The sequence below is a fragment of the Rhineura floridana genome, chromosome 6, assembly GCF_030035675.1.
Source record: "Rhineura floridana isolate rRhiFlo1 chromosome 6, rRhiFlo1.hap2, whole genome shotgun sequence".
NCBI classification, from domain to species: Eukaryota; Metazoa; Chordata; class Lepidosauria; order Squamata; family Rhineuridae; genus Rhineura; species Rhineura floridana.
In genome coordinates this window covers 72,067,629-72,092,391 of record NC_084485.1, presented here as the reverse complement: position 1 = coordinate 72,092,391, position 24,763 = coordinate 72,067,629, and the positions used below count along the sequence as shown (strand labels likewise).

At 42.1% G+C, this 24,763-nt stretch overlaps 1 protein-coding gene across 8 annotated transcripts in view; it reads left to right on the top strand.

Moving 5' to 3' along the window:
- SCUBE3 (signal peptide, CUB domain and EGF like domain containing 3) overlaps nucleotides 1–24,763 on the top strand; it is a 230,431-nt gene that overhangs the window by 98,098 nt on the left and 107,570 nt on the right. For 6 of the 8 annotated variants that reach the window (XM_061632341.1, XM_061632340.1, XM_061632344.1 and 3 more), the window contains one exon: nucleotides 19,292–19,426. In XM_061632341.1, coding sequence (XP_061488325.1) covers nucleotides 19,292–19,426 — 135 coding nt within the window. Of the gene's footprint in view, nucleotides 1–9,906; nucleotides 10,139–19,291; nucleotides 19,427–24,763 lie in introns of those variants that run through there. The other 2 variants (XM_061632346.1, XM_061632347.1) reach the window with 2 other exon arrangements.

Genomic DNA, 24,763 nt, shown 5'->3' with positions numbered 1-24,763 from the left:
CTCTTGCATAAGGTCCAGAGCAGTAACCCCACACAGGTCTACTCACAGTGATATCTATTAGCAACTAATGTGTCTGAAACGTGTGCATCTCAACATAGGTTGTTTGTGCTTCCTTGCCTATCTTATGCTGGATTGTTATGAACTGTTTCACTAATTTAAGTGAATGTTTTAAAATGCTTTTATGGTAATTAGTGTGATTTGCACCAGCCTGATTTGTTTGAAGTTTGTTAAATGCTTTAACCCACCTGGTTAAAACATCAGCATGATGAAGGGTAGGTTTATTTTAAAAAGGGGAATGAATGTACAAAGATGCTCTTGAGAGTATCTAGGCACAATTTATACTTTGTCCTTCCATATAAGTAGCTGCTTTGGCTCATACTCTGGTGGCTGTGTAGGGGGAAAGAGGCTCCACATTTAAAGTGACATGTGGGATTTTGCTTTTTTGCTGCTTCAAATTTATGAGACAGTGTTTCCCAAGTGACCACCAGAGGCTCTAATTGTGTTTCCTCACAGAAATATTTGGTGACATTTTCATGTCTCATTATGTAGATGTAGTGATGGCCATATACTCAGATGGCATTAAAAGAAGATTAGACAATTCAGGGAGGATAAGACTATCAATGGCTACCAGCCACAATGGCTATGATCTCCCTTCACTGTTGCAGTATGATTCTGAATACCAGTTGCTGGGAATCCCAGATGGGGAGAGTGCTGTTGTACTCAGGTCCTGCTTCTGGGCTTCTGTTTAGTCATTGTGAAAACAAGATGCTGAACTAGATGGAACTTTGGCCTGAGCCGGCAGGGTTCTTCCTACATTCTTAGGGTGTGTGAGACAGAAAGATAATGGGGTGCAGAGGAACCTTAATTCCATTAGGTTTTTCCTTCAGACACGCCAGGTTTTCATCCCTTATTCCATATACCATTTCCTTCATCACAAAACGAAGGTTCCTTGGAATCCCTATGTTTCTGTGGATACAGCTGCTTTGATAGGCCTCCTTGCCTGTCTTGTCTTATCGCCTTGATTTTGAGTCCTTTGCCAAGGTGAACACTTTCATCTTTTCAAAGGTGCCACATTTTTATTTTATTTTATTATTTAGTCATTCATTCATTCCATTTAAAGAGTGCCCTTTATCAATTAAGATTACAGGGAAATTCACAATACATAAGTAAAACCAATAAAATTTAAATCAATAGAATTAGCAATACAATCTCTGAAACAGCACAGAAGTGTACAGTAGCAATGTTCAGTGCAACGTTTTTAAGTGCTGATTTTAGAGAACTGGTAGCTGCAGATTATGCTATCGTTTCTGAGGCAACACTCTCTTCTCATGGCAAACCTGGCCATTTCCTACTGGTCTCTGCCTCCTGCAGAGTTGGCTTAATAACAGTTGATACTCAGATGCTGAGTATGAACCCTGACATTTTGAAAAGCAAGATCATTAATTTACTTGGCTTTGGCAAGGACATCACTTAGGGCTAGAACTCTAGGAATTAAGTGCTTGGACCACACTTCTTTCTAGATCACTTTCTCACACCCGTACACTTTTTTTCGTACACCCACCCCTATCAAACCTCTAGAATCTAGCCCCTTCTTCTAACTTATAGAAGAGACACTAACTTCCTCAGCCTATGGATCTCACCCTTTAGCAGATGTGAGAAGAGAAATACAATTATGTCCAGTTTATATGCTGAAAGTACATGGCCAAGTGATAAGGATACCTATGACACAGTTGGGAATTGATACATGTTTGGAAGTGTGTGAGCAATGTCTGCCAGTATCTCAGAAAAGCAAATATTAATTCACTGAGCTCAATGGGACTTTGTCTGAGTAGGGATGAGATTTGTTGGCTGGTGATGGTTTGAAAGCATTCCATCACCCTAACAAGCCAGTACTGATTTGAGTTCATTCTTTGTCCATTAGTCACTGCTTTTACCAATCTTTTTCCTTTTGCAAAATATACAGATATTAATATATATATTTTTAAAGGAAGTATCAATAAATGAAAGGAAATATTGATAAAATTATTGTTCTTAATATTATTTTAGAGACTGTTTTTTTTAAAAAAAATCAATTTTGAAAATAACTACAGAAAATCACTACATAAAAATCTGATCCTCAATGACAGAAAGTACAGTAATATCTTAGTTAACAAAGTAGTTGTGTTCCTGGACATTACTTCTTTAAGGTAGGAGTAACATGGAAAGAAAAGGGATAGGGTGCTACACCCACTCATAGATGGTGGGGGCAGCTTTAAATGGTGCCTACTCAGCACCCACCCATTCCCCCTTCTTTCTCTTCCTCCTCCTCCTCTTAATCATATGGGATCTTTCCTTCCCTAGCCCTGGGAGAAAGCAAGAGATGTCTTTAATGCAAAGCAAGCACATGGACTTGTCAGTTGCACCCTAGCAAAGCAAAGCAAAGGCACAGACTAGTCAGTTTCACTTTAAAGCAAAGGCACAAGCTTGAAAGTTTATCAATAGCAAAGCAAAGGTGGTCAATTTCACCTTTAAAAAAGCCTTCCTTAAAAGGAGCTTACTTCCCGGAGAATTCTTAACTGAAGTCTTACTATAAGAGAATTAATGGAAAATTCTGCACCAAATCTGAATTAGGCAGAATTCTAGCACATCTCTATTTCTGAGTAGGCATGTTTAGATTTTTCTGTAAAGGGCTGATCTATAATGCTGGACTGGGATGGATGAGAACTGACTAAAGAGTTAGTAGCAGGGAGAAGCAGGAGCTGTTTTAAAACCAAATAGGGAAGGAGGATGTGACTAAATAAAGGGCTAGTAGTAGTAGTAGTAGTAGTAGTAGTAGTAGTAGTAGAAAGGAGTGGAAGCTGAGAAGAGCGCTGTGTGTTAAACAGGGAGACTTTTACTGATTGAAGAGTGCAATCCTAAATGCACTTTCTAGGTGTAACTTCCATTAAACCAAATGGGATTTGCTTCTGAGTAAATATATTAGGCTCTTGCCCACGGGGATAACAATTGCAAGATTGTTATAGGCAGTGATTGTGACTGTACTTACCAGTACAGAGTACCACCACCTGTTTTTTTTTGCTGCCCATAGCAACCATTTTGTGCTGACACCCACAGCACATTTATTAAGGTATGAGTACCGGCACCTCATTTTTGTATCAAAAAGAAAAAAAGAGCACTGGTTATAGGGAATAGAGAGCTATATTAAGTGTGTAGAAACATTTGTTGAATTTGACTTCCTGATGATTATGGAAGAGTTCTGCCTCAGCAGGACTAAATAACCTAATAAGTCTGTCTTCTGCCTTCAGCCTAACTCTTAATATGGGAGAGCGAAAGTGTGGGTCTGAGGAGGGTATTACAGATTTGCTTTTTTCGAGGCCTGTAGAAGATTGTTGGGAACTTGGCTATTACTAGAATAAATCCCAATATCATATCTTGCTTTATCCCTAATAAGATTCTGAGTGACCTTTTGATCCAGAACAGGAATTTGAGCTGCTGCCCAAATCAAAGATGGGGATCTTCAGTCTTCTGCCTGTCTGTGTTGCCTTTAATAAAATAGGCGTTAGGTCTGCAGTCTTGCTTTAGCTACTAGTTTTAACCATCATTTTGTCTTTCTTAGGCTGACATTAGGGAAATTAAGGAGTTATGGTTCTTTATCAGTAAGAGTTTTACAGAGAGTTACTGGCATGATGGGGACTTGTCTAAGATATTATTAAGAAAACACACATACATATAATACCACAAACACACAATTCTTCCTGCCTTGTTGAAGCCGTTTGACATAATCTGGCTATGGCTTAATCTAATATTTATTTATTTATTTAGTAAGTAAGTGTTTGTGTATGTATGTGTATATATATGAAGCAACAAGAACAGTGCAAATTCCTGGATACAAAATTTATATGCAATATGTATGTTTTCTTTGATTCCCCTCTTCCAACTCTTTTCAACCTAATTTTCCCCCCTTTATGCTATTGTTTTATTATTTATTTTCTTTCTTTCTTGGTTTTATTTATTAAATTTATATTCTGCTCTTCCTCCCAGAAGGAGCCCAGGGCGGCAAACAAAACACCAAAAATACTCCAAAACATCATAAAAATAGACCTTAAACTATACTAAAACAAAACATCTTTTTAAAAAAGCTTTAAAAATGTCTTAAAAAGCATTTCCAACACACACACAGACTGGGATAAGGTCTCTACTTAAAAGGCTTGTTGAAAGAGGAAGGCCTTCAGTAGGCACCAAAAAAATAACAGAGACGGTACCTGTCTAATATTTAAGGGGAGGGAATTCCAAAGGATAGGTGCAACTACACTAAAGGTCCACTTGCTGTGTTGTGTGGAACAGACCTCCTGATGAGATGGTATCTGCAGGAGGCCCTCGCCTGCAGAATGCAGTGATCAACTGGGTAGATAAGGGGTAAGATAATATTTCAGGTATCTTGGTCCTAAGCTGCATAGGGCTTTGTCTACCAAAACTAGAACCTTGAACTTGGCCCGGTAGCAAATGGGCAGTCAGTGCAATTCTTTCAGCAGTGGAGTGACATGTTGGTGATATACTGGCCCAGTGAGCTGCTAGGCACCACATTTTGCACCAGCTGCAGCTTCTGGACCAACCTCAAGGGCAGCGCCACATAGAGCACATTACAGTAATCCAGCCTGAAGGTTACCAGTGCATGGACAACAGTGGTCAGGCTATCCTGGTCCAGAAATGGCCGCAGCTGTCTTACTAGCCGAAGCTGATAAAAGGCACTCCTAGCCACTGAGGTCACCTTGGCCTCTAGCAACAAAGATGGATCCAGGAGCACCCCAAGACTACGGACCTGCTCTTTCAGAGATAGTATGACCCCATCCAAAGCAGGCAATTGATCAATTATCCGAACTTGGGAACCACCAACCCGCAGCATCTCTGTCTTGCTAGTATTCAGATTCAGTTTATTGGCCCTCATCCAGCCAACCACCGAGTACAAGCAGCAATCCAGGGCTTCCACAGCTCTTTCGATTCAGATATTACAGAGAAATAGAGCTGGGTATCATCAACGTACTGCTGACACCTCACCCCAAATCTCCTGATGACCACTCCCAAGGGCTTCATATAGATGTTAAACAGCATGGGAGACAAAATGATACCCTGTGGCACACTTCAGCACAACTGGCAGTGGGCTGAAAGACAATCTCCCAATGCTGTTTTCTGAAAATGACCCTGGAGGTAAGTTTGGAACCACTGTAAAACAGTGCCTCTGATATCCATCTCACTAAGTCAGCTCAGAACAATACCATGGTCAATAACATCAAAAACTGCGAAGAGATCAAGGAAGAATAATGGGGTTGCAGTCCTCCAGTCCTTCCATCAGCAAGGCCGATTCAGTTCCATAACCAGGCCTGAACCCAGATTGGAATGGGTCAAGATAATCTGTTTCATCCAAGAGTACTTGCAATTGCTGCCCTCTCAGTCACCGTCCCTAAGAAGGGGGTATTTGCAACTGGATGGTAGTTGTCACAAACCAGTGGATCCAGGATGGGTTTGTTCAGGAGCAGTCGGTTCACCGCCTCTTTCAGGGCAGCTGGGACCACTGCCTCCTGAAACAATGTGTTGACCACTTTTGGATCCACTGGATCATACCCCCTTGGCAAGAAGGACAAGGGTCGAGAGGACATATTGCTGGTCGCATTGTCACAAGCACCTTGTCTGTGTCATCAGGCCGCATCAACTGAAACCAGATCAACAGACATTGCACTGGACACCTCACTGGGGACTACAGTAGATGTGGATGATGCATCAAGATTGCTACAGAAGCAAGCAACTTTACCCTCAAAGTGTCTTGCAAACAATTCACAGTGGGCCTCCGAAGGGTGTAAAACTTCATTTCCTGGAGTTGATACCAACAAACCCCTGACAATATGGAAAAGCTCCACTGGATGGTTACTTGAGGATGCAATGGAGGCAGAGATGGAGGTCTTCTATACCCTGACTGCCACACAGTAGGCATGGTTATAAAGTTTTACTTGTTCCCAATCAGCCTCACAGCATGTCTTTCACCACTTTAAAGTTGTCTCAAGGACAGTCTAGGATAGTTCTTTCCATTGAACATTGACACTTGGGTGGAACACACTTCTAGAGCCAAAGCTGAAAGCTGTGTTTTCAGAAGAATATTATCTAGGTTGAAGCTGAGCAGCAGGAAGCTCTATTACCCAGATACAAAATTCCTTCTGAACAGCTTTGTAGCTAGCCTCTATTATCCTTAATAATTTGTACGGGTAGAACAACCCTGTGAGGAGGGGTTGCTCTTATTACAGTTTTGCAGATGGGAAATTCGCCCAAAGCGTCACATGAGTTCACGGCAGGGGTGGGACTTGAATGCTTCTTATTGGCACTTTCTGAGTTTAATACACCCTCTCTTGGTTTACATTTTATTTAATTGTAACAAGATGAAACTTGAAATCAGGACTCCAGGTACAAGTCTGTCTGCTGAACTAGCTGCCTCTTTGCTAACCTTGCCACTACGCAGATAATTAGTTCAAGAAGGGGAGATCTGTTTGGGCTTTCCCCTCCATGCAACTATTTGTGTGGAGGGAGAGAGCAGGGCTGTGCTCATTGGGCACCCACCCACCATCACATCCCCTACCACCCCATTCCTGCCATCCATTCACTGAGGAGAATTACCTGGGAAGGGGAGCCTGCTGTATGCACATAGGCCCCATTTGCACAGTACATTTAAAGCGCTATTATACCAAATTAAGAGTCATGGCTTCCCCCAAAGTATCCTGGGAACTGTAGTTTGTTAAGGGTGCTGAGAGTTGTTAGGAGACCCCTGTTCCCCTCTCAGAGCTGCAGTTCTCAGAATTCCCCAGGAAGATAGATTCATTGTTAAACCACTCTGGGAATTCTAGCTCTGTGAGGGGAACAGGGGTCTCCATAATAACTCTCAGCACCAAATAACAAACAACAGTTTCCTGGATTCTTTGGGGAAAGCCATGATGGTTAAAGTAGTATAATAGTGCTTTCAGTGTATGGTGTGAATGTGGCCATAGTCTTTTCCAATGAATTAGGAACACATATCCGTGCTGGGCCTTAAGCAACCACTGAGGAAGAAACAGGAATCAAGCTCAGTAGATACTATTTGCTGCTGTCCAGGCAAAATCCCTGGCTGACATGGAAAGCTTTCTCTTCCGTCCCGGTCACAGGATAGCCAGTGGTCTCCTGTGAATGCTTTGCCTTGAAGCTTGATGGGTCTCCACAGAGGATAGCAACGCACAGTTCATGGGTTCCTGGTTTTAGGCATGGCAGCTTCTGACACAACCTTAGCTTAGATTATGAGTGTGTGTACCCGCCAAATACTGAATACTATGAGGCATGCAAACAGGTGAAAAGGACATTACCCTTTCCCTGATCTTCCATGTCTCTCTGTCACGTTTTGTGTTGACTTTCCTTGTGTTTTCAGTAGATATGTATAAACCTAGTTCTTTATTGATAATTGTTATGTATCAAAATCTGGAAAATGGTAAGGCAAGGCTCCAAAACATCCTGATACTGTGTTGGAATGTTACTATTTGACAAAACGATGAGGAGTTTCTTCTGTATTAACCCCTATGCATATAGTTACCGTCAAGCCTTCCTTTGATGATTAAAATTAAAGTTGAAAATAACAAAACTTTTTGTTCTTTTTTGTGAAGGTTAAACAATCCTTAAAATTGATATGTTTGGGAAGAATATCTTAATAGTTGGCAATGATGGTGTCTGTCTGCCAGATGCCACACATGACAGAACGTTTGGCTTTTCTTGTGCATATGCGCCAGTGTGTGTGTTTTAATTAGCCCCTTAGACATTTGTTCAGGTATTCAGGTCTGATCTGAAATTCCTTTCCTCTGCATGCTGTCATCGACCTGCTATTCTGGCTTTTCCGGAGTCCTCTCCATGGCCCCACTGCTGATGTCCGAGGGGCTCAGCTTTCCACTTAGCTGTTGGGTTTCAAATGCTCGAGTTCACAGGAGGTTTTCTTTGGCACTGGGCCTCTTGCCTTCTGTGTGTGTGCCTCTGTGTGTGTGTGTGCCTCTGTGTGTGTGTGTTGATAAATGAGTTTGGTTGCGTTTCTCTTCTTTGATCAAGGTCATGAAAAATTCTGAGAGTAAGAAATGCACCTTTCTTCTGTTCAGGGCACTGGCTCAGCACTTCATCCGGTCATCTGGCCCATAATAGCTCAAAGGAGAAGATGTCTATTTCTAGCCATCAGTATTTCAAAAGATCAGACAAATTATGGTAGTAGTATACTGGACAGGTTTTCCCATTAGGCCAAACCACTGACCTGGTTGGATCTAAATGTTCTTTAGTCTCCCAAAGTACTGGCTATAACTCAAGAAAGAGACTTGGAGTAATTGTAGATGGCTGCCAGAAAATGAGAGTTTGTTTGATAGCAGTCACCCGAAAAGATACTCAGGGTATTGGAAGTTGTTAGGAAAAAGATGTACATTAGTCACAGTGAGTATTAATAATGTGTGAAGTTCTGGTCCTGAAAAGGACATAGCAGAAGCAGGAAAAGCACTGTGGTGAGCGGTAACAGTCATTAGGGGGATGTGTGGCACACCAAGGAAAAATTACAAAGGTTAAGACTGTAGCTTGGAAAAGAGATGACTAAGAGGAGATTGTGATTGAATAATACAAAATCATAAGTAGGTTAGAAAATATAACTAGCAATATATTTCCCCTTTCATATCATCTGTGGCCAAATTCTTTAGCTTGAGGGAGGAACAGACATACCCTGGCCAAGTTGCTCAGAGGCTGCTCCTCTGATGTTTTCCTTTTGGAAAGGAAAGTGGCTTTCCCTCTGCCCAGTGTCCCCCAACCCAGTCCCCCCTTTGACTCCTTCTCCTCCCAAATCATATTGGATCCTTCCCCCCCACCCCCTGACCTGGGAGAAAGCGAGAGATTGCCTAGTCAATTACCATAGGAGCAAGCAAGAAATCTCCTGGTTAGTTTCACAGTTAGCAAAGCAAAGACACAAGCTGGTTAGTTTCACAGTTAGCAAAGAAAAGAGGCAGGCTGAGTAAAGCAAAAACAGGCTGCAAAGCAAAGAGCAGGCTGGTCAGTTTAACATTAGCAAAGCAAAGGCACAGGCTGGTCAGTTTCATATTAGCAAACCAAAGTTTGATCTGGATTTTAAAAACAAAAATCCAGTGTCGGAAAAAGCTGCAGAAACTCACAGCATTCAAGACTGGTCTGCAAAGACAGCAAACATATCAAGAAGTCTGGTGCCAAGTTCAATTTTAGTGAAAATCTCATTTGTCCCTAGTTCTTGTGATGGAGACATTGGAAGCAGATGTTGTAGTTCAAAAAGAGAACACATCCCACAGGAAAAAGCTTCTGTCCTCCCCTTTCTCTCCAAGGGTTGCTTTGAGGTTCAGAAGAGGTTAGTGCAAGGTGCCGTTTTAAAGTCAGCTGATGTGTTGATCCTCCTAGTGCTTATTTGAGGGAAGCCTCTGTTGTTTTGGGGGTTTTGTTTGTTTATTTGTTTTACATGGTGTTAGTCTCTGCTGGCTGCACCGAAGTGATTAATGGCGCTGTAAAACAATTAGCCAGCAGGTGCCTAAGCAGGGGCTTGGTTATAAAGCAGACAAGGCTTAAAGAGAATATAGATAAGCAAAGGAGGGGGTCAAGGAGTTTCAGTTCCATGTACCAGTTCATCTTCCAAAGGCAAGGTCAGTAGCAAATCAAAGGTTCAATATTCCAACAAGGCAATCCGGTTACAAGACTCAACAGGGCATGGCTAGCAAGGGTCTGATGCTGGTGTCTGACGTTGTTTCCCGCAAAGGGCAAAAGGCCTCTCACTGCCTTTTAAGTTCCCCTCCCTGGTTCAGGTGCTAACAATCAGCCCTCCGACTCCCAGGAGCTTGTAGCCTTAAACTGCCAGAACGCCTGCATTGCTCTGAGGGCTCCAGTTGTGTCCTGAACATCCTCCAGTGGTGGGAGGTCAGGAGCTTCATCTTGGATGAGTCTGCTTGTTCCCTCTCCTGGGTCTGCTGTGCCAGTCCACTGCTCCTCATCCTCCTCTGAGGATTCATCTGAAGGAGGCATAATACATGGGAGAGCATTCAGGTGGGTGAACCCACCACACTTGTGTTCCGAAGTGATGCAGTCCCATGAGAACAGAAGCACATGCTTATTCCAGGTTTGTAGGTTGTGCTTCAGCTGTGTTACAACTGTTATCTCTCAACCTCTCCTATGGCTAATTCTGCAGAGATTAGGAGGACTGTACCATGTTCTTTGCCTGAATGTGTAGATTGTCTATGAACAATTCTGTGGAAGCCATCTGGCTGTTATAGCTCAGTTGCTGTACAGTCACCACAAACTGCCATACTGCAGAGACAAACCATGTGATGGCAGCCAGCTAACATAAATTGTTGCAAAACAGCTCACTGGAATTGCATTGCAGCTATAAACTGCAATCATGGGAGAGGGCCTTCTCTGTTGTGGTGCCTGATTTGTAGAACTGTGCCAGACAAAGATTTATTTTCCTGAGTTTTTAATCATCTGTAGGCATTCTTGACCTGTGTTATTAATGCTGCTTTTATGAACTTGCTGGTGTTTTGTTGCATTTTACTCCAACTTTTATAAATCACCCTGTTCATAATATATTGTAGGACAGCATAAAAATCTGATGAACAAAGTGGCTTCTATATGGTGGCTGTTTCACATGAAACTAAGGACATACAATTCCACTACAGTCTTTATTAGCATTTCCATTACTAAATTGAACTTTTTGCTACTCAGATTGTCAATACAAAGTATACAGATATTTCACATAGGGATAAAATTACGCTAGGATACCATCTTCTCTCCAATGCTGTTTAACATCTATATGAAGCCCTTGGGAGTGGTCATCAGGAGATTAGAGGCGAGGTGTCAGTCGTATGTGGATGATACCCCTCTCTATTTCTCTGTACCATCTGAATTGGGAGAGGTCGTGCAAGTCCTGGACCAGAGCCTGGACTCGGTGGTGGGCTGGATGAGGGCCTATAAACTGAGTCTGAATCCTGGCAAGACAGAGACGCTGTGGGTTGGTGGTTCCCGAGTTTGGATAATTAATAAATTGCCTGCTTTGGATGGGGTCGTACTATCTCTGAAAGAGCAGGTCTGTAGTCTTGGGGTGCTCCTGGATCCATCTTTGTTGCTAGAGGCCAAGGTGACCTCAGTGGCTAGGAGTGCCTTTTACCAGCTTTGGCTGGTAAGACAGTGGGGGCCATTTCTGGACCAGGATAGGCTGACCACTGTTTTCCATGCACTAGTAACCTTCAGGCTGGATTACTGTAATGTGCTCTATGTGGGGCTGCCCTTGAGGTTGGTCCAGAAGCTGGAGCTGGTGCAAAATGTAGCGGCACAACAGCTCATTGGGGCAGGGTCTCACCAACTTGTCACCCTGCTGCTGAAAGAATTGCACTGGCTGCCCATTAGCTACTGGGCCAAGTTCAAAGTTCTGGTTTTGGTGCAGAAAGCCCTACACAGCTTGGGACCAGGATATCTGAAAAAATGTCTTACCCTTTACATACCCAGTTGATCACTATACTATGCAGATGAGGGCCTTCTGCAGATACCATCTTATTAGGAGGTCCATTCCGCAGAACATAGGAAGCGGACCTTCCATGTAGTGGCACTTACCATTTGGATTTCCTCCCATTAAATATTAGACAGGCGCCATCTCTGTTTAGCTTTTTGGTGCCTACTGAAGACTTTCCTCTTTCAACAAGCCTTTTAAGTAGAGACCTTATCTCAGTCTGCGTGTGTTGGAATTGCTTTTTAAGAAGTTTTTAAAGTTGTTTTTAATATATATATATATTTAATATGTTTTTAAAGATGTTTTGTTTTGCTATATTTTAACGTCTGTTTTTAAGATGTTTTAGAGTGTTTTTAGTGTTTGGTTTGCTGCCCTGGGCTCCTTTTGAGGGGAAGGGCGGGATAGAAATTTAATAAATATTGTCTTCCCCCTATTCTGTCTGTCAGTTTCCTAAGAAAAAAACCCTTACCCCTGCAATTAAATGAGGCTTGCTTATTTTAAATTAGCTATGTAATGTAATTAATGCTCACACTAGCAATGATTTCAAAACAGATTAAAAAATGAATCGGGGGGGAAACGACTCTGAAAACAGGCATGGAGAGTTGCGACTTCTAAATTCTCTCCGCAAAGATAGAGAATATCAGAAAAAAATTGATAATCCGATTGCAAATCCTATTACTGCAGAAACTGAGTCCATCGCTAGCTGATGGTATAAGAAGACACCAAGAGATCAAGGAGAATCAAAGAGGTTACATGTTTCATGTGCAATTCCTGACAAAGGTCATCAATTAGAGTAACCAAGAATGTTTCAGTGCCAAATGAGGCCTGAAGCCAGATTGAAAAGGGGTATAGATAATCTGCTTCACCCAAGCACACTTGAATAGCTTCTCCAGCAGTTTGCCTAAAAAGAGGATATTTTTGACTGGTCAATAATTGTCAAGAACTTCCAGGTCCAAGGAGGGCCACAAAGCAGACTTTGTCAGTGCAGTTGGTGCCAACAACCAGGTAGCCGCACCTAGGACACTGGGGCATTAAAAAAAGCAATGGGAAATATGGTAAACCAGCAGGCTGCAGGAACCAGGTCAAGATACTGAAGCAGCAAAGGAACCAAACCTGAGGAGAGAGCTGAATGAATTACTAAAGCAAAGGCTGGAGCCCGACTAAAAAGCTGTTATCTGAGGGAGGGTCACCACCACTAAGTCACAAGAACAGTGGGTGGTATCAAGAAGGCCTGCTGGGGGAAAAGAAACAGACCTTTTGCTGGTGCTGACCTTTGCGTCTCAATGGATTTGTTTGTAGAGCAGCTAGCCACTGAAGCAAAAGTTTGTCTGTTAAAGATCTGCTCCAGAACTGACAGTTACCTCTGTAAAAGGCTTCTAGCACATACTCTCCTTAGTCTTTCCTTGAAACCTTTGAACGCCCCTGCATTGAATCTTAAAAATAAAAGCTGGACCCAGTGTCTTCCTTCCTCTTTAGTACCTTTCTTGAATGACTGCAAAACATTTTTAATATTGGTGTCTGATTATTCATGTTACTGCTGCTCTTGTGATTTTATCTGCTTCTTTAATTTTTTTTGTTTATGATTGTATTGAGTGGTTTTTAATTCATATTATTGTACTCCATCTTGATATTACATTGGGATGAAAGGCAGGTTAAAATGTTTTAAATAAATAAGTTATTGATTGATTTTATTGTGTGCATTTGCATTATTTTATTGGAATGTAACTCACTCTGACAGTGTTTGTGATGAAGGGTGGGATATAAATTTTATAAATAAAAAAATACAATAAGCAAAGGGAGTAGCTGAATTCATGAACTGTTAAGTCAACACTTCTACTCTTTTATGTATTAAATCATCTGTCAGTTTTGCCCCAAACTATATCTTTGTTCAATGGTATGCAGAACATCTGCACAGGTCATTCAGGCATGTGAACCTTCCCATGCCCAGAGGCTTTTCATGCTAGGGCTTCTCCACATGGGAGCCAACTTGAGGCATGTATCTTTTCCATCAGCTGCCTCTAACATTTAAATTAGCTAGTGTCCCACTGGAAAAGATGTACAATTTAGGAGCATAACAACTACAGAAGTTGAGAGACAGTAATCTTATTGGGGAAGTTGGTGATATCAACTATTTCCCCAAATGACAGTTAGCTAGCTTTATAGATCTAACCATTCAAGAGTGACATTCTAGGCATTCTGGTTAAGTTTAATTCATGATTACTGGAGTGATGTGGAAGCTGCTTATGCATGATCTGATTTCACAATCTTCATTTTCCAACTTTTCCTCCAAGAAGCTCAGGTTGGCATGAGTGATGGTCCCCTTTATCTGTAGAACAATGCATTGAAGAAGGTAAGGCTGAGAGACAGTGGCTGTGTCTGCCTAAAGTAATAATGTAGGAAAGCACACAACTCTTTTAATCAAGCTAATAGGTCTTGCAAGCATTATGTCTTGCTTACAGCTTTGTTTTATTAAACCAAAATAGGCAAGCAGACAAGAGCTCACAAGAGTATACAGGGAGGTGAGAGTTTCCCTACCATTAATGACTTCTGAGCAGAGGCTTTTCTGCTCTAAATACCAAAACATCTGTTAAGTTCTGGGCCCTTAAAGAAGGCAAAAAGAACTGGAAAGCTTCTCTGATTAAGATTTTGAATGTTTCACTTAAGGTTTGTTTCTTCTCTCAAAAAAATAAAGAGTTCCCTCCCCCCACAAAACCAACTCAACTTAAAAAAAAAATAAGGGCAGCTTGTTGCATTCTAGGCAAAACCGGAAAATGGTGGCTGTTCCTTTGTGGTCCTGTGCTGTATCTTGAGTTGCTACCCAGTGATTCTTGGTCATCATAACACCTTGGCCAGCACAAGAGCTGCAAAGGTGCATCTGAGCTATGCAAAGAACACTTGGATAAGTGTACTTTGCTTCATCAACCAATCGGAGAAAAACCAGCATCTGTTTGAAAATTAGCCTTATACTGTTGTGATTCTTGGCAATCTTTGCTTCCTTTTGCAAAGTATCACCCAATTCAGTGCAAATGACTTTTTAAAAATTACAAATAAGGGAGTTTTCCCATGGATAAAAATATATCTACTCACTGGCACCAAATAAAATGAAACCTAGGAGTTTCCATTAATTACATTCTAATGCAAGGGACAAGAGGGAGTGTCAGGCTTGGAGCCTAGTTTTAAAATAGGGTGCAGCTGGGGTCCAATTCTAACACAGAGTCAAATGGGCCATAGGTAAGAGACGGGCTGTCTAACAGGCACTGGATCAGGCAAACAGGAGCCATGGGCCACAGAAACCACTATGGATAGCTTGTAATCAGATACTGGAGAAGGCAGGTGGAGCAAAGCAAGGAAGTATCTGTTGCTACTTGGTCCAGTGCATTGCCCAGAATGAGGAACTGGCTTGCATGGACAGGTGTTATAAGTTCTGGCATGTCTCTTGTTTGCTTGCAAGGTCAGCTGACTGGCTTCAGGCTGTGGCGCCTCCTGACTAATGAAGCTGGTACTGCATCCTAGGGGGTGCTCTTGCCCCACAGAGCCTTGTCCAACTGGCTGGCTGAAGGACCAGGTAGTGTAGGAGCTAAGACACTGGAAGCTGGCTGCTGGAGGCCCCAGCCGAGATATATGTACACTGGGACTTTATAGGGAGGGATGGAGAGTTTCAGTCTTTTACTCACCATCACCAAACAAACCCAGGGTACTTACTGTTAGCCTGTCATTATGTTGGGTCAGGTGTCCATGGCAAGAGGATTTGTATTGGAGCTCTTTAGTACAGCTGAGGCATTTCTTTGAGGGATTTCTTTTTCCACAATTAGCTGAGGTGACACACAGCATGTCAGTATTTCATATATGTCTGTATGTCATGGAGCAGTGCCCTTCCCCATGGCTGAGAGTCTTATTATACAGTCACGAGAGTGGCTATATACTATAGCCAGCATGGATTTTTCGCATTCCTCAGTGTTAAATTGAAAATACCCCCATGCCATTCTGATACGTCCCATAAGCTCATTTCAAAACAAAACCTTACAAATCTTATAGTCCTGAACTCAGAAACACTTGCTTAACAACCCTCTAAATTTTCATGGCGATACACAAAACAGTCAGAGAGAATTGAGAGTTCAAAGTGTTAGAGAACTGAGAGTTCAAAGAGAAAGAAAAACCAGGCTCCTTTTGGACTTTTTTCTGTCAGACTTCTCATAATTTGTTGATATTAATTAAAAATCAGCCATATTCACAAAGTACCTGTAATCCTATTACTGACCTTGCTCCATACTCTGACCTTCTGCAGTTTAAAAGTTAAAAAAAATGTCTGGCTGAATTTTAATTAATTTAAGAAATTTAGCATTGAACTCAATGTTAAGGCTGGGCATGCTCAGTGAGAACAAAAGGGGGGGCAAAAACCAGGATGCTAGAAGAGTAGGAATTTATTGTATGCATAAACCCAATGCATTTCAACAGGCTGAAACGCTTTGGGTTTATACATACAGGTGGGCCCTGCTTTATGGCGCTTCGCTTTTTGGCGTTCCGCTAATGCGGTGTTGCACAAATGCGGAAAGTCCCCGCTTTAAGGCGCTTGTTCCGCTTTTACAGCGGTTTTCTCGTTGTGTGCCATTTTCGTGAGACACACACCATTATTGTCTATGGGTTCTGCTTTTCGGCGGTTTCTGCTTTTCGGCGGCAGTCCGGAACAGAACCTGCTGTATAAGCAGGGCCTGCCTGTACAATAAATTCCTACTTTTCTAGCATCTTGGTTTTTGCCCCCCCCTTTTGTTCTTGGTTTGGATGCTGGCCACTTCTTGTTGTTACTTCCTATTTCTTGTGGCTCCTTTTGCTCAGTAAGAACCATCTATCAGTGTTCTAAAAGCCAGACTCACAGCTGCTGGGCTTGGCTAATCAGGGGGCCACACCTGGTGTGGATGTGGTCAGGGACAGGTTTGGTTTAAATTTGGGTGGGAGGCTACATGTGCCTGCTGTAGAATAAAAAAGGGGGTTTTGTTGTTGTTATTTGCCTTCAAGTCGACTACAACTTATGGGACCCTATGAATCAGCAATCTCTAACAGCATCTGTCGTGAACCACCCTATTCAGATCTTGTAAGTCTCTGTCCCCCTCCCCTTTAGGATTTAGTTTAAAGTTCTCCTGATGAAGTTCTCCATGCTGTGGCCAAACACATTCTTTCCACTTCTTGTGAGGTAAAACTCATAAGCTACCAGCAGTCCATCTTCCAGGAAGTGTAACTTGTTGTTGTTATATGCCTTCAAGTTGACTACGACTTATGGCGACCCTATGAATCAGCTATCTCCAACAGCATCTGTCTCCAACAGCATCTGTTGTGAACCACCCTGTTCAGATCCTGTAAATTCAGGTCTGTGGCTTCCTTTATGGAATCAATCCATCTCTTGTTTGGCCTTCCTTTTTTTCTACTCCCTTTTGTTTTTCCCAGCATTATTATCTTTTCTAGTGAATCATGTCTTCTCATGATGTGTCCAAAGTACGATAGCCTCAGTTTCATCATTTTAGCTTCTAATGATAGTTCTGGTCTAATTTGTTCTAACACCCAATTATTTGTCTTTTTTGCAGTCCATGGTATGTTCAAAGCTCTCATCCAATACCACATTTCAAATGAGTTGATTTTTCTCTTACCTGCTTGTTTTCACTGTCCAACTTTCACATCCATACATAGAGATTGGAAATACCATGGTCTGAATGATCCTGACTTTAGTGTTCAGTGATACGTCTTTGCATTTGACTGTGAAAGACCAACCCAAATTGTGTTTGCATTTTGACAAATTTGTAGGGCAGTAGAATATCTCAGAGAGGAGGTCAGTTTCCCTGCTTTTTAAAGTTTGATAGAAATATCTGTTGGCTATAGGTACGTTATTAAATGGCAAGGCTTTTTTTGCTTATTAGTGAATGTTATGTCTATTCACAAGTAGATTCACTTTAGCAAAGGTCCTTTCTAATGGTGATTGAAAGCCTCGTGGGTTTTCTCCCAATTTAAAAAAAAAATTGTAAAATAACCCCATGTTGCCGTTTGAAGAGAAAAGGTAATGAGAGGAAATCAATAATGAAAGCCCAACCCCCTTCTCTGTGGTACAAAGAGAAGCTGACGTTGGGACAATATACAAAGGTGATACCCTATAAAGTCTTAAATGTTTGGGGGCCAGGTCATCTGAACATTTACCCGTAGTAGCCTGCCCATGCTTTACGATCAGCCTCTGAGATCCTCCTTGTATGGCTGCCAGTGTGATCAATTACTGGTGGGGAACAATAAAGACGGAGGACCCTTTTAGTTGTGTCTGGAGGGGTGCATATGAATGGTTCCATCCTTACAGTCCTTTAAACAGGCACATCTGTTTCACGGGGCTTTTTCTAAAAGTTGCTATGGTCCTTTAGGGTTTTAACTGGCTATAAGCTTTTTAAGGTCTAGTGGTTTTAAATAGCATTATACAGGCTTGATTAGGTATTTTATTATGGCTGATATAGGGTTTTCATTTCCTGATATCGTGTGATAGTTTTTGGGAAATGTTTGCTGTTTTTTTTTTTTTAATGTTGTATAAGAACTTAACATGTAAGAACATAAGAAGAACTCTTCTACTCCAGCATCCTGTTCTCACTGCTGCCAACAAGATTCCTATGGGAAGCTCACAAACAGGACCTGAACGCAACAGTGCTGTCTCCACTTGTGATTCCCAGGCACTGATATTCATAGGCTTACTGACTCCAACACTGGATGGAACCCATCTTCTGGGGGTAGTTACTTTAAAAGGCAATGTTTTAAATAAATCAATATTCAAGGGGCAAATCAAAGGATACTGATCACAAAGGATTGTATTGTTCATTGCATCAGTGCAAGGATTTCTTGCTCAATGGCATATTCTCCCCCTCTCCCCCCCAAATCCATTCTGGGTTTTCCCCCAGCCCTCCAGAGCAGATTTGGAGACAGTGCAGGGCCTGTGTGGGAAGAGGAGAAGGGTGAAGTTCTGTTGTGCTAGTAGTAATCCTTGTGCACGCACATATTTAGTTGAATACTGCCCAAATCCTGTAGCCCAGATTTACAATTAAAAGAGGAGGAACTTGCAAAGAGAAATTCTTCAGTTTAAAGATACTGAAGATTCAGACTAAAAAATCTGAATGAGGCTTTGCCTGTTCACACTGGGCAGGCTAGTGCTGAAAATGGTATTTTAACACACACACACACACACATACTTCCACAATTCAAATCTGAAAAAACACAGGATGATTACTCAGAAAACACAGAAATGCAACATACAAACAATGGTGTCATACAGATGCACGGTAAAAAGTCTGTGAACGGAAGAATGGCTTTGCCTACCTAAACAGTGTTCTGTAAGGCTGTTACTAATGCTGGTCGGTCATTATGATGGACAGAATTTGTATGGACGGAGGGCTTGTATATTGCATGGCATGATTATAAGAGGATGGGGCATGTAAGTGGATAGGTTCTTCACTCTGACCCATGTTATCCCTAAGTATGGCACTTCACTTTTCACCATGGGAAAAGTAAATGGATATACTCAGAAAAAAACTTGCCCCTAGTGATCCCAGCCATTAATTATCAGGACTGCTCCTCCCTACATAGCTCCATTGTGCATTCTGTTTTTTGGCTGTGCTAGAATGGTGGGTGGTTTTAATGGACTGTTGGGAACTGGTTTTTATAAAGTGACATGTTTATATACTCCAGTGTCCTTCTGTTGAATAAACAGTGTAAGCATCAGACTCTCCTCATTCTCTCCTTTGGTTCCTGGAACAGATGTGGATGAGTGCGCAGAGGGGAATGGTGGCTGCCAGCAGACTTGTGTCAACATGATGGGGAGCTACGAATGCCACTGCCGTGATGGCTTTTTTCTGAGTGATAACCAGCACACCTGCATCCAGCGTCCAGAAGGTTGGTCATTAAAGCCTATATTGCCTGCCATGCATGTCACTCTCTGCCTCCGTTGGACTTTAAACTTGAAAAAATAAATGGCTAAACATCTGTATGGGCAGTATAGGATGTCAAATTTGAATGGGGCTTATATATGGTTGAATACACCCCTGTTGGAAAGTCTTTAGATCATAGGTTGGGCACTTCCTGACATCACTTCAAAAAGTGATGTACTGATAGTCCCATATTGGAGGTCAAGGGCAGAGGGAGGGTGGGTAATTTTGCTGGTCTCTGATTTTTCTGGTCTGTCTGGATTAACAGTGATCATTATGGGAATGGGCCAGTCCCATTCCTCACATTAACTGCAGGTTTTAATATACTGGTTCAGAATATTCATTTGCTATAGACTCTGGAAACTCTCCAAGTTGACATCTAATTGTAGTCCTAGTTAGAAATTCCGTCTCTTTCGCTGAAGTTGCGAGTTCTGGAGGCTTTCTGCACATAATGTCTCATATGTTGTGTTTTGTCTCTTGGTTATAGATGTGCTAATAAGATCATATGGATTTAGAGCCTAAAGTTAAGAACTACAACTAAACCATTTACAATCAGGGCTTTTTGTATTAAGTGTCAACTCCTTTGTCTGGGGCATCAGATGTGAGGAATCGTGTGTGTGTGTGTTTGAATAATTGTTTTAAAGTTTATCATTGACAGATATAAATTAAAATATATTTTTTAAAGAAAACATACCTATCTCATCATTCACCTTATGTTTACCTTTGCCTAGTCACATTGGACAGTGTTATGCTGCTGCTGTTGTGGTGTATATGGGTTATATTGCAAACTGGGAGTGGGGATGCAATTGTACACTTGATTATTCAAGTGTGACATATGCACAGATCTACTTAACCCATGTTACCAACATGGCAAATTGGTGGTTTGAAATGGCCCTCCTACTGTGCCCATCAGTATGGTACCTAATTGCTATCATGCCATCATCCTATGCTTTGTAGGAATTTTATGATTTAGTGTTTTCCCATGAGAGAGAAAAGTAGATCAGCGGGATTAGCCAAGTAGGAAAATTGCTAGGTCTGGTACCTACTTGGGATTTATATTCTTTTATTGCAAATGGGGAAACTGAGGCTGAGAGAAAGTGATTTATCTAAGGCTACTTAATAAGTTCATGGCAGAAATGAGATTCAAACCTGTTGTCAAGGCTGACAGCTGTCAGAGGTGAGCCAGGAGCAGGAATCTAGAGTTGAATTAAGGAATCAGAGCTGAGGGACAAGGCCAAGAGTCAGCACAGAAACACACCAGAGCTAGGAAGCAAGGTTCCAGCCCAAGCAGGAAGTTTTCATAGCCCTTTTGTCCAAGAGGGCCCCAAAGCCCAGTCTGGTTGGATGGGGCCAGTCTAGAACCTGAGAATACTTCACTGCTGAGAACTCCTAGCTGCATTTCTAATGGTCTACCACATGGGGCAGCTGCCCACAGAACAAAAGGTTCCCAGTTGTAGCCCCGACAGCTCCCTGATATGTATCTCAGATTCATAGCCATTATGCTAGATAAGTTCTAAGCAAGCAGGGCAGAAGACTCCACCATCAGCTTTGTCAGGAATAGGCACATCTGTGTTTGATGTTGATTGTCGGGCTTAGTTTTGTTGGTGACTATGTCAGTTAGAGAAGCTGCAGTAAAACCAGACAAGCTTTTTGATCCAAGCATCAAAGACCTTGCAGGTGCCTTTCAAAGGAATGTGAAACTCTAATGCCACGTAGAGGCAGCTAATGTATATCTCAAATGATTTACTGAAGTAAAAGATGGGGGAGGGAATATTGCCACAACAACCCACAGAACTCGCCTTTTCTTGTCATTTCTTGTGTCTTCTTAGTTTTACCATCTCATCCTTGGCATTTATTTTCTGTTGTTTGGAATAACCTCTAAGAAAAGCTGAAAAGCCAAGCAATAAAGAGTTCTTGTTTTTGCCACTAAAGCTGCTGTCTCCAGCTGGCACAGGGCTCTGTTTTGATTTGTTTTTCTCCCCACTCCAATCCCTGCTTTCTCTCTAGCTATAATAGTTTATTGAGGTAACTTTGTTCTCATGCACCTGGCTCGTGGTACAATTCAAAGTTGTCTGAATTGCTTGATCCATGATCTGCGTTGTAATCCCAGATCTGACGCCCCAAACCTAATCATTAGAGTAGGGGTGGGGAACCTGTGGCTCTCCAGATGTTGTTGTTGGACTCCAACTCCCATCAGCCCTAGCTAGAATTGCCAATGGCAGGGAGTATGGAAGTTGCAGTTCAGCAACCTCTGGAGTGCCACAGGTTCCAACCCTTGGATTCTGTTCTTTAATTATTTTGACTTCCTTTCTAACCATTGACATTTTTTTTCTGTTTTGCACTGGCAAAGGATAGAATCATAGAACAGTAGAGTTGAAAGGGGCTTATAAGGTCATCATGTTCAACCCCCTGCTCAATGGAAATACAAGTTAAAGCATACCTGACAGGTGGCTGTCCAGCTGCCCCTTGAATGTCTCCACTGTTGGAGAGCCCACCACTTCCCAAGGTAATTAGCTCCATTGTCATACTGGTTTAACAGTTGGGAAGTTTCCCCTGATGTTCAGCCAAAATTTTTCCAGTAACTTGAGGTCATTATTCCATGTCCTGCATTCTGGGATGATCGAGAAGAGATCCTGGCCTTCCTCTGTGTGACAACCTTTCAAGTACTTGAACAGTGCTATCATATCTCCCCTCAGTCTTCTCTTTTCATGGCTAACCAAGCCCAGTTCTTTCAGTCTCTCCTCATAGGGCTTTGTTTCCAATCTCCTGATCATCCTTGTTGCCCTCCTCTGAACCTGTTCCAGTTTGTGTGCATCCTTCTTAAAGTGCAGTGTCCAGAACTGGACACAGTACTCAAGATGAGGCTTAACCAGCACTGAATAGAGGAGAACTAGTACTTCACGCTATTCTTCTGTTAATGCAGTCTAAAATAGCATTTGCCTTTTTTGCAGCCACATTGCACTGTTGGGTGATATCCTTCTTGCATGTAGTATTGCTGAACCAAGTATCCCCCATCTTATAACTGTGCATTTAGTTTCTTTTTCCTAGGTGTAGAACTTTGCACATATCTCTGTTACATTTCATTCTGTTGTTTTCAGCCCAATGCTCCAGCCTATTAGGATCACGTTAAATTTTGTTTGTCTTCCAAGGTATTAGCTATCTCTCCCAATTTTGTATCATCTGCAAATCTGATAAGAATTCCCTGTACCTCCTCATCCAAGTCATTAATAAAAAGGTTGAAGAACACTGGACCCAGGACTGAGCCCTGCGGTACTCTGTTCCTTACCTCCTCCCAGTTTGAGAAGGAACCATTAATAAGCACACTTTGAGTACAATTCTGTAGCCAACTGTGGATCCACCTGAAAGTTATTCCATCCAGCCCACAATTAGCTAGCTCGCTAATCAGAATATAATGGGGCACTTTGTCAAACGCTTTGCTGAAATTGAGACATATTATGTACTCAGCATTCCCACAGTCTACCAGTGAGGTTCCCCAATTAAAAAATGACATAAGATTAGTCTGACAAATCCATGTTGGCTTCTAGTAATCACTGCATTGTTTTCAAAGTGCTTCCAGACTGATCGCTTTATAATCTGCTCCAGAATTTTCCCAGAAATTGATGTCAGTATGACTGGTCTGAAGTTCCCAGGATCCTCCTTTTTGCCCTTTTTGAAAATAGGGACAACATTAACTCTCCTCCAGACATCCGGTACTTCACCCATTCTCCACAATTTCACAAAGATAATAGACAGTGATTCCAAGAGTTCTTTAGCTAGTTCATTCAATACTCTAGGATGAAGTTCATCGGGCCCTGGAGATTTGAACTTGCTGAAAGAAATTAGGTATTCCTTGACCATTTATCTATCAGTCTTAAGCTGCAATCCTGCCCCTTCAACTTGTATTTCACTTTTTCCAGGAGGCTCACAGACACTCTTTTGGGAGAAGACTGAGCCAAAGTAGGAATTGAGCACTTCTGCCTTTTCTTTGCCATCTGCTATCATTTTGCCATCCTCATTGACTGGCTGAACCACCATTTATTTTCTCTGTCTTTTACTATGTATATACATAAAGAAAGCTTTTTTGTTGCTTTTAGCATTCCTCGCTAACCTCAGCTCATTCCCAGCTTTAGCTTTCCTGATGCCATCCCTGTGCTACCTCTGTACTCTTCCTTTGTGGCCTGGCCTTCCTTCCTATATGTGCTCTTTTTTGGTTTTAGGTCATTTCTTAAGCTTTTTATGAAGCCATATGTTCACTTTTCCTCAGAGTTGCCGTAACTGCCAAGGACAGCTGATCCTCTAGTTTCTTCCTCCACTTTCTGTAGGAGAATGTTATCAGCAATATAAGTCTGGAATTTCTTGGAGCAGCAGTGTTTGGCATATATTGGGATAATTGAAATCCCCCATTACTACTACATTTATTTATTATTTATTTATTTTATTTATTATTTATTTATTTTATTAAGCTTATATACCGCCCGACTAGCAACAGCTCTCTGGGCGGTGAACATTAAAAATACAATAAAAATAACACAATACAGTATATCACAATACAAAACTGTACACAAAACTGTACAGTCTAAAATCAAAATATAATAATTTAGAATTAACAGGAATTAAAATGCCTCAGAGAAGAGAAAGGTTTTAACCTGGCGCCGAAAAGATGATAGTGTCGGCGCCAGTCGCACCTCCTTGGGGAGACCATTCCATAGTTCGGGGGCCACCACTGAGAAGGCCCTAGATCTTGTCACCACTCTCCGGGCTTCCCTATGAGTCGGAACCCGGAGGAGGGCCTTCGTAGTAGACCGTAGTGTACGGGCCAGTTCATATCGGGAGAGGCGTTCCGACAGATATCGTGGTCCCGCGCCGTATAAGGCTTTATAGGTAAGTACCAACACTTTGAATCTGGCCCGGAAGCATATTGGAAGCCAGTGCAAACGGGCTAGCACAGGTGTTATATGCTCAGACCTCTTAGTTCTTGTTAGCAGTCTGGCCGCCGCATTTTGCACTAGCTGTAGCTTCCGAATCGTCTTCAAAGGTAGCCCTACGTAAAGCGCATTGCAGTAGTCCAGACGTGAGGTTACCATAGCATGTACCACTGATGTGAGGTCCTCCTTACTCAGATAGGGACGTAGCTGGGCTACCAACCAAAGTTGGTAGAACGCATTCCGGGCCACCGAGGCTACATGAGCCTCAAGTGTGAGGGAAGAGTCTAAGATGACTCCCAGACTACGCACCTGTTCCTTTAGGGGGAGTGTAACCCCATCCAGGACAGGGTATATATCCACCATCCGATCAGAGAAACCAT